The 20526-nt window shown below is 40.5% G+C and overlaps 1 protein-coding gene across 6 annotated transcripts in view; it reads left to right on the forward strand.

The window, feature by feature from the left end:
• Nucleotides 1–20526, forward strand: part of DIAPH3 (diaphanous related formin 3) — a 264878-nt gene that overhangs the window by 91364 nt on the left and 152988 nt on the right. For 5 of the 6 annotated variants that reach the window (XM_064174349.1, XM_064174365.1, XM_064174383.1 and 2 more), the window contains exons 17-19: nt 13100–13132; nt 16331–16426; nt 17356–17450. In XM_064174349.1, the coding sequence (XP_064030419.1) occupies nt 13100–13132; nt 16331–16426; nt 17356–17450 (224 nt within the window). The remainder of the gene's footprint in view (nt 1–13099; nt 13133–16330; nt 16427–17355; nt 17451–20526) is intronic. The other variant, XM_064174358.1, reaches the window with a different exon arrangement.

A 20526-nucleotide genomic window follows, 5' to 3' on the forward strand; every position in this document is an offset into this window, starting at 1 on the left:
TTTCCTCTCATGAAATTAGTTTTACAGCCTATTTTCTATTGAAGTGTTAACAGAATGGGTAATAGTAGTGGTATTTGAAACATATGCCCTACTTTACCTCAGCTCTCGTGTTTTTAAGAACCTACAGCACATAAACTTAACTTTCAGGATCATACAGAGAAGTATATTCCATTAAATGCAGTTCCAGAGGTCTGCTTAAAGGGAACTGTTGAAGTGTGTATGTTTTTGAAGTAAAGGACTGACTGTAATGAAGGTGGTTGCTGTATGAGGAACTGAAGGCAAAAAACACCCTGTAATTGCTTTTTGTGTGGTCCAGACTGAGTCTTTGAAATTCAAGGGCTGGGAACATATGTATTTGTGATGGTTTGGGGGTTACCCCGCCCCCCCCACACTTTTGAATTTGCCCCAGCTAACTCAGACGGACCCTGGGAATATAGATGAAGCAATTTATTTACAGCTAGCAGAATTTACAAGCAGCTATTTACAATATATACAGTTATATACAATTATATACAAAAATATACAAAGGATAAACAATACAAAAGCACAACTCCCCTCCCAGAAACCTGAGTCCCCAGGAGGGGCTCTCAAACCACCCCAACACCTCCCCCCGGTCCTCTCAACCTTACCCCAGTTCTCAGGAAGAAAAGAGGTGCAGCCAAGAGGTTAGGGAGCAAGGTTAGTAGGAGCAGGGTTAATGAGATGTGACCAGGTCTAAGGCAAAAGCAAGAGTGAGAGACAAAATGGAGAAAAAGTCTTTCTTCTTCCCAGAGTTCTCAGCGTGACTGTGAGAGAAGTTGACATCAATTGTTTTCATTTCACTGCCCGTTATCTAGTTCTGTTACCAAAACATTCCAGCTTGCTTCAAACTAACACAGTATTAAATTGAGTAAAGATTCTGATAAGAAAGTTTTAATGGTGTAGTCATAGAATCAACCAGGTTGGAAGAGATCTCCAAGATCATCCAGGCCAACCTAGCACCCAGCCCTAGCCAATCAACTAGACCATGGCACCGAGTGCCTCAGCCAGGCTTTTCTTAAACACCTCCAGGGATGGTGCCTCCACCACCTCCCCAGGCAGCCCATTCCAATGCCAATCACTCTCTCTGGCAAGAACTTCCTCATAACATCCAGCCTATACTTTCCCCGGCACAACTTGAGACTGTGTCCCCTTGTTCTGTTGCTGGTTGTCTGGGAGAAGAGACCAACCTCCACCTGGCTACAGCCTCCCTTCAGGTAGTTGTAGATGGCAATGAGGTCCCCCCTGAGCTTCCTCTTCTCTAGACTAAACAACTCCAGCTCCCTCAGCCTCTCCTCACAGGATTTGTATTCCAGGCCTCTCACCAGCCTTGTTGCCCTTCTCTGGATACATTCCAGCACCTCAACATCTCTCTTGAATTGAGGGGCCCAGAACTGGACACAGTACTCAAGGTGTGGCCTGACCAGTGTTGAGTACAGGGCAAGAATAACCTCCCTTGTGCTACTGGCCACACTGTTCCTGATCCAGGCCAGGATGCCATTGTCTCTGTTGGCCACCTGGACACACTGCTGGCTCATCTTCTATAGCCTACTATCAGTACCCCCAGATCCCTCTCCTCCTGGCTGCTCTCCAGCTACTCAGTCCCCAGCCTGTAGTGCTGCTTGGGGTTGTTGTGGCCAAAGTGCAGAACCCTGCACTTGGCCTTGTTAAATCTCATCCCATTGGACTCTGCTCACCCATCCAGCTTGTCTAGACCCCCCTGCAGGGCTCTCCTACCTTGCAACAGATCAATGTCTGCTCCTAACTTGGTGTCATTTGCAAACTTGCTGATGCTGGACTCCTATATAAGTGGGGAAACCCCACGTATTTACTTATTCTTGTAAATAAATAACAATGACTATTAACTGTCTGAAAAGTTGCACAGTAAGATCTAAAATTAGATTATATGTGGGAATTTAGTGAAGTTCAAAGTTTTGACATCGAGGAAAATAATGAATTCTTCATTAGAGGCATGGAAAAAAAATTGACAAGTAGCTGTACTTGTAAACAACAGCATAGGGAAATACAAATACTGTGGCATATTGGTGATGTTAACATATGCTATATAAAATCTGTGGCAGGAAAAGGCACATCTTGCAGTGTCTTTTATACTCAGATTTTACTCAAAGAATATGCTTCTATTTAAATTCCAGGTATTGTGCTATGATTTAAATGCTGTTCTTACTGCTTTGCTGAGGTAGTGCCAAGGTGTTAAAATGCTCATAGTAGTGAAATTTGAACGTGGATAAAGACTTAATAAAAATGCAATGTGTGCTAGTTTGAGCTTGCTAGAATGTTTTGGTGAGAAGAATTAGATTATAGGCTGTGAAAGGGAAACAATGGTGATGTCTAATTCACTCATAGGCTTGCTGAGATGTATAAGAGCAAGAACACAAGCATAGATAACAGAGATGCTGTCTGGGTTTTGGGCCGCATTTCTCTCTCTCTGACCTAACCTGCCATCTTTGTGACTAATCCACCTGCTTCCCAACCCCTCTGGCCGACCCTCCATACTACTGTAAACATAAGACAAGATCTAGGGTAAGGTTGAGGGGTAGGGAGGAAAGGTGGAAGGATGGTTGTGAGCTGCCTGGGGACTCAGGTTTCTGGGAGGGCTGTTGTGTTTCTGTATCACCTTTTAACTTGTATATAGCTGTATATAACTATATATATTGTAAATACCTGCTTGTATGTTCTGCTAAGTTGTAAAGCTTGTATATTGTGCTAAGTTGTAAAGCTTGATTCAGTTTCAAGAGCCTCTGAGTCTAGTCTGGGTGATTTTCCAAAGTGTGGGGGGTCAGGTAACACCCAAACCATCACACAGTGCAAAAGTATGATTTGATGCTGCTTAGTTGTCTGTCAAAGGAAAGGAAAAAAGTAAGTTTTCAGTAACAGCACTCTTTCCTGCTTCAAAATTCTGAAGCTTCAAATTATATCTTTGTCCAATAGTGAAGTTGCCTCCAAACTGAGCTCTGGGAGGAGCACTGTGTTATAGAATGAATCACAACTCGCATGGCCAGTAGAGGAAAATTTAGAATAGGTCAATAAAATGGACAGTAACAGATTGCCAAGACCAGCTGGTATTCACCCCAGACTTCTGAGGGAACTGAAGGATGAAATAACTGTGCTGTGTAAACTATTATTTGAACCTATGCCAATGTCAGAGGAAATGAAGCAAGGTGACAAATGTGATGATAGTTTTTAGAAAGATTTCTGGGGTTTGAAGACCTATAATTAGCAAAGTTGATACCCATGGTGGACATATAGCAGATAATCATTGATAAAGACCAGAATTAGTTAACCATTTAATATTTTCCTTGACAACCTGTCAAAAATTCTTGTTCTCACTCCTGTTTGAGAGCAAATAAGCTCTTAGGAACCATTAGACAAGAAAAACAAAATAATAATAATAATAAATATGTCATTGTACAAGTTGAAGCTGTGCCTGCATCCTATGTACTTTGTGTTTGCTCTTGCTGATGAAAGTTATATTGAAGCTACCGCAAAACAAATTAAGATTATCAAAACAAATAGAAGGAAGTCTTTGTACAATGTATAATTAAGAATGGGAACTCTGGCTGAGGAACTTATCAAAGTTTAAAAATTACTAGGTGTAAAAAGCAATTACACAAATGCATAGAAGCATAATCTGTTGAGAATTGTTCAATGAAGAGATTTTTCTTTGAAATCGAACAACCTCTGAAAGGCCAATATATGGAGACCTACAGAGAAGTGGATGCCTGACTTTTTTCTTGCACTTTTTTTTACACATTGTATCAATCCCTGAAAGATGATGACTTGATGCAACAGAGCATAATTATTCTTATTTTTGGAGGGAGCAGTAGCTGTGATTCTAACAGGGTTTTTTTGACTAGCTCTTGCTCATCGTTTTGCCTTGTCCCACTTAATCTGATCTATGCTGATTTCTTGTCTCAAACTTTTGGTTGGTCCTCTTTCTGCTTTTGGATATTAGACTCCCACAATTGAACAGTAGTGAACTTTGCTCACCTTGGATTGTGATGGTTTGGGTGTTCCCCGACCCCCCACACTTTAGAAATCACCCAGACTAGACTCAGCCGTCTCTGGAAATAGGAATAAGCTTATAGTTACAGCTGGCACAATATACAAGCAGATATTTACAGTATATACAGTTATAGACAGAAATATACAAGGTAAAAGGTAATACAGAAACACAACAGCCCTCCCAGAAACCTGAGTCCCCAGGAGGGGCTCCCAACCACCCTTACACCTTCCCCTTACCCCTCTCAACCTTACCCCAGTCCCAAGGAAGAATGGAGGTTTGGCCAGGGGGTTAGGAAGCAGAGTAGGTCAGCCCAAAATGGAGGGTGAGGTTAGAGAGATGCAGCTCAGCCAGCAGCCCCAGTGAGAGTGGTTATCTAATGTTTTTGTTTCTTGTTCCGATACTTCTCAGCAAGCCTGTGAGTGAAGTAGACATCACCATTGTTTTCTTTCCACAGCCTGTAATCTAGTTCTTCTCACCAAAACATTCTAGCCTGCTTCAAACTAGCACATGGGTGCAGCTCACTCAAATCCTGTTATTCTACTTGTAATCTCAAATCCTGTTATTCTACTTGTAATAGCTTCTGTAAGTGACAGATCAGCTGTTTGGGCCATAGAAGGCTAAGTCTTGATGGTAGGAATATACCTTAAAATAGAGAGGTCTGAAAACAGCAGTTGTCTACTGGAGATAGACTCTGGGAATGCAAAGTGAATAAGGATGTGGGAATGGAGTGAAGAAGGATAATAGCAGACAGATGCTGACCTTGGTTCCCACCAGCTGCTGGCTACCTTATCACAGAAAGAATAGATAGTGGACATCTTGTTAATGAGAAAAACAAGGCATGGTTTATGCTGATAGAGTGGGTTGTCCTTGTCTAATTATGCTAATGTGTAGGCGTGTGCCTTGTGGCCCTGAGGGGATACATTGAGAGCCAAAATGATCCATAAAGGTCTCTGGCATAATTCACATTCACATCTGGAGTCCATGTGGTTTTGCCTTTGATCACATTGGTCTGTGAGGCCTTGACCACGTTTCCCGTGGCAAGCTATTCAGGGTTTTGCAACACCTGAGCTAAAACAGGTGTTTTGCAACAAGACTCTATACAGCTTTACTGCTGGGCATACTGATATGGTTTGCTTTTCCTTGTTCAGCAGACTGTGGTGTAGCAGAAAGCTCACCTCAACCCTACATTCCCTTTCCCGTCTCAGGAAAATCAGTGAAGTTCTTAATCCTTCCAGGAGTTAAATCAAGTCTTGGTTAAAACTTTTAATTCTAGTATGGAGCCAAGCTGATGTTCAGACAGTAACTAAGGTAAAGATTATTCTACTATATATATATGCCTTATTTTTAGGAGTATTTTAGATAATTCATTCTTAAGAAATAGGATTTCAGAGTTGATCCCCCCCCCCCTTCAGTCTTACTAGCCTCTATCAAAAGATGTCAGTGTTTTTGGGTTATAAACAAAATAGCATTATTTAGAAACTATTTAGTCAATATGATAACACTTAGATTTTAAAAGTAAAATGAAGATTTTTTTTCACAGTTCAAAAAACATAGTGGCTTAGTTTAGCTCCTTGCTAATTTCCTAAAAGCAGTGGTTATTAACTCTGAATTCCTGTGTTTATTGTTATAAAAGAGGAGGAAAAAGGTGGAAGTGCAACACAACTCTGTTTGGTTAACCATTTGCCTGCATACTACTTCTTGTTATGTGATCGGGTAGCATCTGTCTGTTACTGCTATGTGTCATTACAAATAGGGATCTTATATGTCCATCTGAAGTACCTGCTGGTTTTTGTGTTTGGTGGTGGGTAGTTTGAAGCAGGCTAGAATGTTTTGGTGAGAAGAACTAGATGACAGGCTGTGAAAGGAAAACAATGGTGACGTCTGCTTCCCTCAGAAGTCTCTCTGAGGAGTTCAGGAAGAAGAAATGAAAGCATTAGATAACACTCTCACCATTTTGTCTCACTCTGGCTTGGGCTGCTTACTGAGCTGCATCTCTCTAACACACCCTCCACTCACCTGTGCTTCTTAACCTCTTGGCTGAACCTCTGTTCTTCTTTGGGACTGGGGTAAGGTTGAGAGGGGCAGGGGGAAGGTGAAGGAGCGGTTGAGAGCCCCTCCTGAGGACTCAGGTTTCTGGGAGGGCTGTTGTGTTTCTGTATTACCTTTTTACCTTGTCTATTTCTGTATATACTGTAAATATCTGCTTGTATATTGTGCTAGCTGTAAATAAATAGCTTCATTTATATTCCCAGAGCCAGCTGAGACTAGTCTGGGTATTTTCTAAAGTGTGTGGGGGCAGGGAACACCCAAACCACCACACTTTGGTTTGGGTTTTTGTTTGTTTGTGTTTTTTTGTTTCTCCACATAGTCATGCCATGATTTTACAGTGCTTAAATGGCAAGATGTATCTGCTGGCAACTAAAGATTCAGCAACTAAAGATTCTAAGATGAAGTACTTTTTGTGTGTGTGCAAGTAATATAATGTATATACAGAAAATTAAAGACTATATTAATTAATATAAAAGGCATTATCTGCTAAAACTGTCTAAAAATGGCTGAGGAAACTGAGATTGTTTAGTCTAGAGAAGAGGAGGGTGAGGGTCGACCACATTGCTCTCTATAACTGTTTGTAAGGAGGCTGTAGTGAGGTGGGGGGTTGGTCTCTTCTTTCTAGTATCAGGTGACAGAAGAAGAAATGGCTAAAATTGTGCTGGGAAGCTTTATATTAGCTATTAGGAAAGAATTCTGTAAAGAAAGAGTGGTCAGGCATTGGAATAACTTGCCCAGGGATGTGGTGGAGTCACCATCCCTGTAGATCAGGGCTCCTCAAACTTTTTAAACAGGGGGCTGGTTCACTGTCCCTCAGACACTGTCAGGGGCTGGACTATGGTTTGTTGGGGGCTGGACTATAGTTTGGTTCCAGCCCAGTAGTGTCAGGGGCCAGACTATATTTGGTTCCAGCCCAGTCCCAGTGGGTGCTTGGGGGCTGTGGAGGCCGGCAAGCGGATTAAGTGGCAGGAAGTGGCTGCTTGGTTTCCCCCTCAGCGGGGAGGGGGCTGCGGAGTTCTGTCAATACCTGCGGGCTGGATTGAGGACCCTAGGGGGCCGTATCTATCACAGTATCATCAGGGTTGGAAGAGACCTCACAGATCATCAAGTCCAACCCTTTACCACAGAGCTCAAGGCTAGACCATGGCACCAAGTGCCACGTCCAATCCTGCCTTGAACAGCTCCAGGGACGGCGACTCCACCACCTCCCCGGGCAGCCCATTCCAGTGTCCAATGACTCTCTCAGTGAAGAACTTTCTCCTCACCTCCAGCCTAAATTTCCCCTGGCGCAGCCTGAGGCTGTGTCCTCTCGTTCTGGTGCTGGCCACCTGAGAGAAGAGAGCAACCTCCTCCTGGCCACAACCACCCCTCAGGTAGTTGTAGACAGCAATAAGGTCACCCCTGAGCCTCCTCTTCTCCAGGGTAACCAGTCCCAGCTCCCTCAGCCTCTCCTCGTAGGGCTGTGCTCAAGGCCTCTCACCAGCCTCGTTGCCCTTCTCTGGACATGCTCAAGCATCTCAATGTCCCCCCTAAACTGGGGGGCCCAGAACTGAACACAGGACTCAAGGTGTGGTCTAACCAGTGCAGAGTACAGGGGCAGAATGACCTCCCTGCTCCTGCTGACCACACCATTCCTGATGCAGGCCAGGATGCCACTGGCTCTCTTGGCCACCTGGGCACACTGCTGGCTCATGTTCAGGTGGGGATCAATCAGCACCCCCAGATCCCTCTCTGTCTGGCTGCTCTCCAGCCACTCCGACCCCAGCCTGTATCTCTGCATGGGGTTGTTATGGCCCACAGGCCATAGTTGTAGGGCCCCTGCTGTAGATGTTGAAGAAATGTGTGGACATAGCACTTCAAGACATGGTTTAATGGCCATGGTGATGTTGGGTTGACATCTGGACTCAATTTTAGAGGTCTTTTTCAACCAAAACAGTTGTATGACTGTATGAAAAGATGTTCCAAATTTTGTTTTAGTATTTTTCAGAGCTATAAGAAATTATTATCCAGCTCTCATACATATTATGTCTGCTTCAGTTGTTTTCTCATGCAGAGGATATAATTATACAAGTTTAATAGGATAGCTATTTTGTGGTAAATTAAAATATTTTAAAAATGGGCTGATTTGTAGAGAAGCTTTGTGTAAAAGTATCTATAAAGTCAGTCATTGGATGTATTTAATAGCTGATTATAGTGGCATCTTCTTCTGAATTAGCTTGCAGTAACTTGTCAGAGATAAAATGCTTGATTACGTTCATATCTTTGCTGTTTCTGGTGATGTCAGTTATTATATACCCTTGAGAAATTTTGTGATAAAATCCTCTGTTTTGAACGAGTTATGATGCATGAGTTTAAGTTGTAGTGGAGCATGACTGAGTTGTAATGATGTATGCATGAATTGCGCCAATTCAACAGCAGCGTTGTCAGTGTAGGAACAACAGTGCGTATGTGCACGACTAAACATGTTTGAGGGAGGTAAGAAGTGACAGTCTGTTACAGACTGCTCAGAAAATAAACAGTGGAACTTCAGAAATTCTCAATATTGCAGCAAGTGCAGTTACAAAGAGGCGAGTTATCGATGAACAGAAGTTGTCAAAAAGTATAGAGCAGGAAGTTGGAGTACATGGGCACCTTTGCATTAGGATTGCCAACATATCTGATGTAGTGATCATGAAAAATTGCAGGCATCCCTAGCTTCTAGGAGTTTTCTGTTACATCGAGCTGGGCTGTAATGATTCCAATTTCTAAGTTGACAGATGAAACTGTGAAACATTTATATTCCTAACGTATTTCATAGTTTTGTACTGATTTTGCAAGTTTTAGATACATATAAATGTAAAACAAGGTAGAGATACTTGCAACATACTCTGTGCCCCATAATTGGATTATTTGGGATGATGAACAGTCCCTGAAACTACCTTTGTGTTGATAAAACCTTAGGTTGCTATGTTTGGAAAGAAGAACATTCATGAGCTTCTCGTTCTTTCAGCATTCTACTGCTGTGGACTCATTTTAGCTTTGTTTTATTTAAATAAGGCAAATGTTTGTCTTTAATGATATTGCAGAATGATTCAGATGTAATTAATTTCTTTGATATTTTGAAGCAGATTGTCATGAATAATTGTGCTGGTGAGCCCTACAACTCGATATGGGAAATGCAGATGAAGCTGGCAGCACCTGTGTAGCACTGTGGCTTGGTGCCGTGGAGACTAAACTTTTCTTTGCTTCATTGCATGTCATATTCTGGGACAGTAGTTGTGCAGCTGATAAAACAATCCAAGTCTCCAAAAGGCCTGTGTTCTATCAGCCAAAAGGCATGTATTCCTTGTCAGACATTTGATTTTAACACTGGTGGGGTCACACCTGGAGTACTGTGTTCAGATTGAAGCTCCCCAGTTAAAGACATGGACATGCTGGGTAAAGTACAGCAGAGGGTCATGAAGATGATGAAGAAACTGGAGCATCTATCCTATGAGAAAAGTCTGAGAAGGCTGTGACCAACATTGAAGAGGAGAAGACTCAGTGAGATTTATGCAATTAATATAAATAGCCGAAGGAAGGGTGTGAGAGGGAGAGAGGCAGAAATTTTTCAGTAGTGTCCAGTAACAGGACAAGTGGCAGCAGGCATAAACTGAAACACAGGAGTTCCTCATGAAGATCAAACCCCACTTTTTTTTTAGTGAGAGTAACTGTGCACTGGCACAGGTTGTAGACTCTCCTGCTGTGCTTGGAGATATTCAAAAGCTTCCTGAACACCATTCAGAGCACCTGGCTTTAGTTGGCTCTGCTTGAGTAGAAGGGGTGGACCTGATGACATCCAGAGGTTCCTTCTAACCTCAATAGTTCTGTGATTTATATCAAGATATTCCACATTTCTGCTTTGAATAACCAAGAAGCATTTGTTATTTAGCTGCAAACTCATCTTTGGTTAAAGATCTATTCATTTAGTTCCAGATAACTTTTTGGCGATCAGGAATGCTAGTTCAATAGCTCCAAGTGCCAGGTGCTGCACTTTGGCCACAACAACCCCAAGCAGAGATACAGGCTGGGGTCGGAGTGGCTGGAGAGCAGCCAGACAGAGAAGGATCTGGGGGTACTGATTGATACCCGCCTGAACATGAGCCAGCAGTGTGCCCAGGTGGCCAAGAGAGCCAGTGGCATCCTGGCCTGCATCAGGAATGGTGTGGTCAGCAGGAGCAGGGAGGTCATTCTGCCCCTGTACTCTGCACTGGTTAGACCACACCTTGAGTCCTGTGTTCAGTTCTGGGCCCCCCAGTTTAGAAGGGACATTGAGATGCTTGAGCGTGTCCAGAGAAGGGCGACGAGGCTGGTGTGAGGCCTTGAGCACAGCCCTACGAGGAGAGGCTGAGGGAGCTGGGATTGGTTAGCCTGGAGAAGAAGAGGCTCAGGGGTGATCTTATTGCTGTCTACAACTACCTGAAGGGAGGTTGTGGCTAGGAGGAGGTTGCTCTCTTCTCTCAGGTGGCCAGCACCAGAACAAGAGGACACAGCCTCAGGCTGCGCCAGGGGAGATTTAGGCTGGAGATGAGGAGAAAGTTCTTCACTGAGAGAGTCATTGGACACTGGAATGGGCTGCCCGGGGAGGTGGTGGAGTCGCCGTCCCTGGAGCTGTTCAAGGCAGGATTGGACGTGGTACTTGGTGCCATGGTCTAGCCTTGAGCTCTGTGGTAAAGGGTTGGACTTGATGATCTATCAGGTCTCTTCCAACCTTGGTGATACTGTGATACTGTGATACTGTCTTTCAGCTGAGTATCCTACATTATGTGGGCCATAAGCTATTCTAAGACTTGTAAAGACCTGCTTTTATAATGAGACTTGTTATGGCTACATCCTTTGAGGCCATGGTACCAGCCTTGTTCTTTCATATTCCAGGAAAACAAACTGCAAGATGACTGTTACTTTAGCTAAGAGGGTAGGAGAAGTGCAAGGTCGTGTACAATTTTCTATATGCTGTTACTTAGTGACAGAATAACTCCATTGAATTCTGAGTAATGCAGTTTTCAGGTTGCATCTCAACTAGGAATTCAGGTTCTTTAAAATAAATGTTCAGATCTACATGTTGCATTTGAAGTCTGTATTTCAGGGTATTTTGGTTTCAGTTATTAGTAGGTTGATGTATTTCAGAAGAGGGTTTTTTTCTTTATCAATCAAATGCACAGACATGATTTTTTTCTTACACAAAGATTGTGAGTAGGAGATTAAATCAAGACTTGAGGCAGAAATGTAAATGTAGATAGCACTTAACAAATGCAGATTAGTTTGGTGGCACCTACCAAGACTGTAATTGTTTCAGAGACAGGTAGAGTACCTATGTAGGATTCAGTTCACATTTTTATGAAATGTTGTTCTGTAGGCTTCCAACTGTGATGCTGTATTTGCAAAACAGTCCTGTCAACACTCTCTTCAGGACTCTAATTTCAGTCAGGTCATTGTCACAGATGGAGGTAGTTGACTGGAGTTGAATGTGTATATGGACAAATGTTTGAAGGAGACAGTAATAGCAGTCTTTTCCCTAGTTAGAACTCCTTTGAGGTATTTATCCATCTGCACACTGGCAACTGTGTCTGTTAATTTTGGAGTCATGTTAATAAGGATATGGAATTAGGGAGATAAGAAAAACTGTGAAAGGTTGGAGATGAATTCTGTGTTTCAAAGTGCTCTAGCACTTTATTTTTCAGCTTGAGAGGGTAAAGCATTTGGGGCATAAAATGAGGTACTACTGCCTAAAAATCATCCAGTTCACATGCTGGGGCCTTGTGTTATGCCCCTCAGTGTGATAAATGTAGCGTACAGACAGAACTTGAAAGGATGTGTGGTTCCTAATATGTAACATTCCTTTTTAGTTGTATAATAGCAGATATATGATGTGATATTGAAAAAAGTTAACAATTTAATTTCTGGAGCCATGAGAGCTGTCTGTATATTTTGAGATCCCACGATTTGATTCTTATTCCATTAATATGACAATGTCTTATATTTCTTTAGTGATTTGGGAATTTCCCGTCCCCCCCACGATTAGGAATTCACCCAGAGTAGACTCAGTCAGATGCAAGTTAAAGAATGAAGCTTTATATTTACAACTTAGCACAATTTGCATGCATATATATATTTATACACAATAGACACAGACATTTTCAGTTATACAGAAATTAAAAGTAATGCAGAAATACAAAATCCCTCTTGAGACAGACTGCTCAGAAGGCTCCTGAACCAACCCCTCCCCAACTCCTTCTTCCCCCCCCCCCAAAATAACCAGATCAATCTCATGTGATAAATCTGCAGAGAGCTGAGGTGAGATATCAGAAAAAGATGACAAGGGGGTTAGAGGAAAAAGTTAGATTGGATTACATAGATCTCATGCAACCAGACACACAAACCGACAGAGAAGAAGAAATGAGGAACTAAGTGAGAAATCAGTGAGAAGTGAGTGCCTTGTCTATATTTTGACTACTTACATCTCTCAGCAGAAGAATGAGTGATATAGGTCACTGTTATTTTCTTCTCGTAGCCAAGGATTTAATTTCTCTCATTAAAATATTCCAAGTAGCCTCAAACCAGCTCAGTTTCCCTCTCTAGTCATCTCCTTTCTGAAGCAGCTGCCCACTGTCATTGGGCTGCTTTCTCTTTATCCAGTGTAAACAGATGTTTCCAGTTTTCTTTCTTCGCTATACTTTCTTCCATGCTCCAGTGCTCTCCACAAATAAAAATCTAATTTACTTCACTGGTTCAGATCTATTATTTTTCTTTTTCTGGTTTTACCCTTCCTGGACTTTCCTCATTTTTTGTGTTGGAAATAGAGAATACTTTTGTGTCCTTGATTTGCTTGCTTGGTTTTTTTCCCCCCTTCCTTATTTGGTAATAAGCAAATGAGGCAAAAACTTCTAGAGGCAGTAGGATATATTGGTTTTCATTGGAAAATGCAACATTTCCAATAGGGCAGACAAGTAATGTATATCCTCTGCTTCTTATTGCTGCCAACCACATAAGGATGTGAGCTGAACTCTCCTGAAGAAGTATCACGTAAGTTTGCAGTAATTTAGTTTGTTGCCTGATTGTGTAACTCTGCATATAATTCCTGCATGAGTTCCTACAGTGAGTATGTTCCACGTTTATACATTCTTCCTAAGGGTTGCAGTGCCTTAAGTATTGCTTCAACGTTGTGCATAACCCCTCCTGGATGAAGATTCCAGAGGGAATTAGCCAGTTCATTTGCAGCACGGTTTCCTTCTTTGATAGTGGAGAGTTAAAATAGTGCATGCTTAACTGTTGATTTTATTTTTATATGCTTTGGTATGTTTGTGTATCTGTGTATTATTTCTGTTATAAAACTTGTAATACATGAGTATTGTTTTCTAGTGCTGGAAAAGGCAAGCATACTTGGATTTTAGTATTTCACCCCCTATTAGTATCCTTCCTGTCAGAGATACATTAAGTAGATTAATAAATTCAGATTATTTCACTTTTTTACTGTGATTGTTAGGGGAATTATTTTCTTTCCTGTAAAACAATGATTTTCAAAATTCCATGATTGTCTTTTCATTATGATTCAGAAGAGTAAGGCATGAAGACAGCATGGAACCCGTGCTATGAAGATGTTCAGGTCTTCTGGTGAAATCTGCAGTTTTAGTATTGATAAGACAGGCAACTCAAAATGATGCTTTTAAGAATAATTCTTTTCAGTATGTAGCTAACAAGAAGTTTTGAGATGTCTTTTAAAATGTGTAACTGCAAGAGAAAACAGTTGCATGATCTGGAGATCCATGGCCCCCAACATGCCCTGCTGTGTTCAGTAAGGGCTTTTCTTAAATCATAACCAGACAAAAGTGAAGCTTTTGTGGTAACTCTTTTTATCAAATAGCTCAAATGTCATTTTGTTCCTTTTGCACAATGGGGTATTGAGTTCTCAGACTGGTGGTTAAAACCTACTGCTTTTGCTTTCACACACATAATAAGCAGAGGGTGTTGTTTTCCCTGAGGCAGGAGAATGCTAACCTTTCTGTTAAATCTCTGCTAAAGAAGTTCAAGGCCTGCTGGTTCTTGTGGGCAGGGTGGGGAGAGACAGAAGAGAAAGTTCATGTCTTTGTAAATCGTTTACTAGGGCCCTGGATAACAGTCCCTCTTCCAAGGACTGCTTTATGTCCTAGCTGGGTAATTTAATTTTTCAGAATAGCAGGTTCTTTTCTGCGCTGTGCCCGTCCTCAAGAGAAGCATCATGCTGCCTACCAGTTGTAAAGTATTAAAAGTGATTTAGGAGATGATTCAAATTGATATCTCCACCACCTTGAAAGTTACTAGAATCTAGTTCCTTCAATGACTGTGTGAGGTCTTCCAGTTCTTATTGCTTTGGTTGTATCCTCCACAACGCATGGCCCCAAGAGGCCATTTAGTTTGGTCCTAATCCTGGGCAAAATTTATCATACTTAGAAAAATCATTTTTAAGACAAGCATAGCTTTGAAAGATCTCTCTTAAAACTTACAGAAGTAATTTTGACTTAAACAAATCCTCTTGATAATTTATGTGATATCTTGTTTTGTCAAGAATTGTCAGGTGGAACTTTTACATCTTGATAAGACTTCTCGTCTATATCTGTGTCCTTCTGAAGTCAGTAACATATTTTTATGGCAATGTATTTTCTACTCTCAAACATTTGAAGCATGTATAATTTAATTTGGAACAATCATACTGTGAAAGCTTGGAAAATAATTTTGTTTGTGACATAGTATAGAGACTTAGATAAACAATAGTAGTATGTTGGTTGAATAACACTCGGTGGTCAAGATTTGTGTGGAAGGGCAGGAAAGGGAGGGGGAAAAAAAAGAATAATAAATGGAATTAAACAAAACAACCAGATTGCATTTAAGGAAAATAATTGTGTGGTTTTGATCATATTTGTTTCCATAATAATTTAAATACTTCCTACTAATACGTTATCAAGTCTATGCTGTTATTTTAAGTGAAATTCTTTTGACAATGTGTGAATAATAAGAAATGAATTCATTTTATAGGAAGATTTGGGAGATCTTGTTTGTGTGAGTTGTTTTCTGAAAAGATAGAATAAACAAAAAAAATCCAGAAATGTTAATATCCCTTTATGCAATCACTTTGCCTTTTATAATAAGGTGATTACATCACCTTTTTGGAGGAGATAAGGAAAATAAATACATACTCTTTTATGTTCTAATGTAATATTAATTTCTTTCATGAGCCAATGGTCTGTGATAGTTTTGGAGCATATATGTAGGCAAAAGTGGTCACAAAAATATTTCAATTTTAGGTTGATTCTTCATTGCTTAATGTTGAGACATTCTGAATGTATCTTCTTTAAGATTTGTTATTGTTTAAATCCAATTCAGAATGCTAGCCTGATAGAGCATGGCATTTTAAATACGAATTTCATGACCTCAAACCATCTGTGCAATCAACATTAACATTGTTATTCAGTTTCAGTATATTAAAAATAAAATCTTGTTCAAGAAGGGTAAGATCATAGAATTATAGAATGGTTTAGGTTGGAAGGGACCACAAAGATCATCTAGTTCCAACTCTCTGCCATAGGCAGGGACACCTCCCACTAGAACAGGTCGCTCAAGGCCTCATTCAACCTGGCCTTGAACACCTCCAGGGAGGGTGCATCCACAACCTCCCTGGGCAACCTGTTCCAATGTCTCACCACCTCCACTGAAAAGAACCCTTTCCTAACATCCTAACAGTTTGAATCTCCCCTCTTCCAGTTTTAACCTATTACCCCTTGTCCTGTCGTTGCCAGACCTTGTAAATAGTCCCTCCCCAGCCTCCCTGTAGGTCCCTTTCAGATACTGGAAGGCCACTATAAGGTCTCCTCGAAGTCTTATTTTCAGGCTGAAGAGCCCCAAGCCTTGGAGCTTGTCCTCATAGCAGAGGTGCTCCAGCCCTCTTATCATCTTCATGACCCTCCTCTGGACTCACTCCAACAGTTCCATGCCCTTCTTGTGCTGGAGGCTCCAGAACTGTACGCAGTACTCCAGGTGAGGGTCTCAGGAGAGCAGAGTAAAGATGCTGACAAATTTGACTGAAGAGCAATATGTGCAATACCTTTGCTTTGGGTTTATTTGTCTGTGTGTTTTATATGTTCTTTGCTAATTGACCATATTTGATAACAGACATGTTTACCAAATTATTTCTTTTTTTCTCTAAATACTAAGAGCATACAGTGAGTATGTTTGTGTTTACTTTGACAGTGAAAAAAGATGAGGAGGATTTTGAAGAGAGGAAATCGATTAAGAAACGAATCAAAGAATTGAAAGTTTTGGACCCAAAGATTGCACAGAACCTGTGTAAGTAGATACTAGTTTTATGACAAAGTGACATTGTGTGAGTGTTCCATTGAACTGTCCTCCTCTCTTGTCCGACTGCCTGGTAACCAGTTTGACTTTAAAATATGTGCAAATTGATGTTAAGCCCAAGTATTGTGAGCTGGCACAACTGAAAAATATTTAAGAAAGAGACCCAGAAAACAGTTAAAAAGTTGAACTGTAAAAGGTCTCCTTGTTTGAGGCTGTTTAGCCTGTTCTGTGTATACTGAATTACAAACATAGAGCTATACATCTAACTATTTAGCTATATTTCCAATGTATTAGTCAAGAATGAATGTCCACCTACCCTTCCAGCCCAACCCTGACAAATAAAGGCAATGATGTCTGCCAGAGTCTGACTGTCTTCCATGCACTTCATACAAAGAAGGCAGTACCTGGCATTTTGCAATAATAGTTTTGGTGGAGAGGAGTGCTGTAAAGAACAGATTTCTTAACTGCTAGCAGAGATAAAATAGCAAATAACTGAATTATGATGAATGAATAACAGTGTTTATAGGAGCATTTCTTTTTTAACTGTTTACATGCTTTTGGCTTCTCATGGTGATGTTTTAAGATAAATCTCTGACAAGACCGTTGAAAAAGTGTAATTGTCACCTTAGCCCAAAATACTATCACAGCAATGATTTACCTGCAGAGTAGACTTGTCACTGACTGCTTATGGAGGTCGTCTGTGATACTGGATATTGTGCATGAGAACTGGATAGAGAAGACTGGAATTGTAGGAAAACAGTAATTAAATTGACATTTTAAGTTGTTATCGCTTACCTGTCATCCTTTGCATAACGTTTCTTTTACCTGCAGATGGTATAGTTGGTTTAATTGGTATTTTGTAAGTAGAAAAAAAGATGACTGTCTTGCTGTCTTAATTATTTGTTGAATCTTTGTTTTAGCAATTTTCCTTGGCTCTTTCCGAGTGCCTTATGAGGAAATAAAAATTATGATATTGGAAGTAGATGAAACACAGTTGTCAGAATCCATGATTCAGGTAAGGAAAATGACACTTTATAGTATTTCAGGGTAAGCTTCTCATTAAAGCAAAATCTGTAGCTAAAAAGCCTCTTAAGAGAAACTTTTGGTTATGAAATCACTGCAAGATATATGTTTTTTTATATAAAAGTAGCTGGATTTATATTCTGTTTTCTTCATTCATATTGTCCACATCTCAAGTGAGAGAGAATTTTCTTTGATATATACTGAAACAGTGTATGATATTCTGTTTCTTCTCTAGTTACTATTTTTTTTCTTGTGTTTCTCTGTTTCATTTGTACAAATCCATTTTGCTGAAATACTGGATGGAAAAAAAACCTTGGGTTTGCTTTTTTGTGATGTGCGTTTCTTTTTGGTGTGGTTTTTTTTAGGGGGTGGAGTGTGTGTGCTTGTGTTTGTTCTGGGATCTTTTTATCTATTTTTTTTCCTGCTGTGTTAGAGCTGGTAGATATGAGATCTTGCCTTAGGGTGACCACTTTTCTTCCCTGGAGTTTATTTGGGTAGTGTTTTCCCTTTCCGGATTACTTCATTCAAAGCACAAAGTCAGTATAATTCTGTGGGGAGAAGAGAGATTGAAAAGTTCCTTATGTTACTCTGTGCACAGTGTTATTTAAAAATTGATACATAGTAGAATGTCATAAAATAAGTACAAATCCTTAATTATAGAGCCACAGGAAAAAATAATTTAAAAACAGCGTCTGGAGGTGATTTGCTCCAAGCTCCTCCTCAGAGCCACATCATCTAGAGCAGACTGCTCATGAAATTTTTCAATTAACTTTTTAATATCGCTGTGTCTGGAGACTCCATGGTATTTCTGGACAACTTTTCCAATATTGAGCCACTCTTGTGGTGAAAAAAATACTTTCTTGTTCATCTAACTTGAATTTTCATTGTTGCAGCTTGTCTCAACTTCCTTATAGGACCCTTTCAGTATTGTTCAATGTATCCCAACATTGCAATTTCTGAAGCTGGAAACTTGTACTTAATCCTACTCCTTTTATACTTAGGTAGTAAAATGTCTCTGCTTCCTCTCTCATACTTTCTCGATCTTGTGGCTGCTCTTGTGTGATCTCTGACTTGCTCTCTCTCTCTTACACTTAATCAAAATTATTTCTTCTGCTTATTTTCTGATATTGAAAATGTGTTCCATCTCTAGCAGCTCAAATTTATCTGAATACTGCTCTGATGTCAGCTGCTCCCTCAGATGTTGTTTGTTGGTCGTTTGTTTTTCTCATGCTCAACATTGAAAGCATTCATATAGTGCTTGAGGTTTTCTCTTTTTTGAAATATTTGTTGTAAGGGTTTTTTTTTAACCCATGAAAATTATTTTAGCATCAGACAGTTGCATTTTAGTCTCAGTAAAGAAAATGTATTTAGAAGTGGTTAATATGGATGTATATCAAGACAAAAAATAAGTGTGTGATTAATTTATACTTTAAAGTGTATCTTTTTATTCTCACTACTTTTCATTTTTTTTTTCTATATGTTACTGATCTAATGAGGGACAACTTCATCCTGGAGAAGAGGAGGCTCAGGGGAGACCTCATTGCTGTCTACAGCCACCTGAAGGGAGGTTGTAGCCAGGTGGGGGTTGGCCTCTTCTCCCAGGCAACTACCAATAGAACAAAGGGAGGCAGTCTCAAATTGTGCTAGGGAAAGTCTAGGCTGGATGTTAGGAGCAAGTTGTTGCCAGAGAGAGTGATTGGCACTGGAATGGGCTGCCCAGAGAGGTGGTGGAGTCACCGTCCCTGGAGGTGTTCAAGAGAAGACTGGATGAGGAACTTGGTGCCATGGTCTAGTTGACTGGCTAGGGCTGGGTGCTAGGTTGGACTGGGTGATCTTGGAGGTCTCTTCCAACCTGGTTGATTCTATGATTCTATGATAACCAATAAATGTAATCCTTTTAACAACAAAAAATATTTATTCTTACCATTATTTCCTTTGGAAAATATCACATGACTACTGTGAAAAAGTTTTCATGATGGAAGTCAGTCTCGACCATGTGCAAATCAAGCTCCTTAAAATGCAAGTCTGCATTATTTTACATTATTATTTTAAACGTCATCATTTGTGCATCCATGTAAAGCCATGACACAAATTTTGACTTTGCTGAAATCTCTGCCTCTTCCATTGAGTAACAGGGAAATGCTGGAGTTAGTAATTCTGATCTTTTCTTGGAATGTGGTGGTAGGTAATGGAATAGATGTGTTTCCTAGATCTGAAGGATTGCATCTTTATTTCAGTTCGGAGGAGTGGCCTTACCAGTAGACCAGGGAATGTGTTAAGAAAGAATGCCAATGCTCTCTTGTCTTCTTGCTATGATGGAAACTTAGCCACTCTGAGACAGGAGCACAAGAGTCTGAAGTTTATATAAATAGCAGGCTAGAGGGACCCTCACTCTTGCCTAGCAATTATAATACTTCTCTTAGAAAGGGATAGAACTGAGCTACTGATTCAAACTATATACCATAATTAAATGTTGGAGGAGCTTTCCACTTCCAGATCCTTGTAACAGCCATTCGTAGCCAACCTAGCTGATTGCAGTTAGTGGAATTTCAGGTGCTTAAATGTGTCTGTACATAAATATACACATTGAAGTGTTCAGGAATCTCCACAGAGTCTGAAGATTCCTAAAATGATCAGATACAGTAATATGTTTGTATTCCCTTTCCTTTGTTTGCAAGACTTTCACTTCTGTCAGTGTCCAAGTTCTCTATATGGACTTCTGAATTCAGCTTGAAATTGGGTCTTCTGAATTCCTACTTCTGACAGGTTGTCAAGATAAGTAGTTTGTAAATGGTTTAAGCTTTTGTTTTGAAATACTAGAATATAAGTTATCTTTTGCAAAATACTTTCAATATTAATAATGGTCATTCTTTAGATAGACTTTTTTTACACCTAAAGTTCTTTTTTTTGCTGGAGCACCTCTGCTATGAGGACAGGCGATGAGAGTTGGGGCTCTTCAGTCTGGAGAAGAGAAGGATTTGAGGAGACCTTATAGTGGCCTTCCAGTAACAGAAGGGGGCCTCCAGAAAGGCTGGGGAGGGACTATTTACAAGGTCTTGTAATGTCTG

This window comes from Pogoniulus pusillus, chromosome 3, assembly GCF_015220805.1.
Source record: "Pogoniulus pusillus isolate bPogPus1 chromosome 3, bPogPus1.pri, whole genome shotgun sequence".
Lineage (NCBI taxonomy): Eukaryota > Metazoa > Chordata > Aves > Piciformes > Lybiidae > Pogoniulus > Pogoniulus pusillus.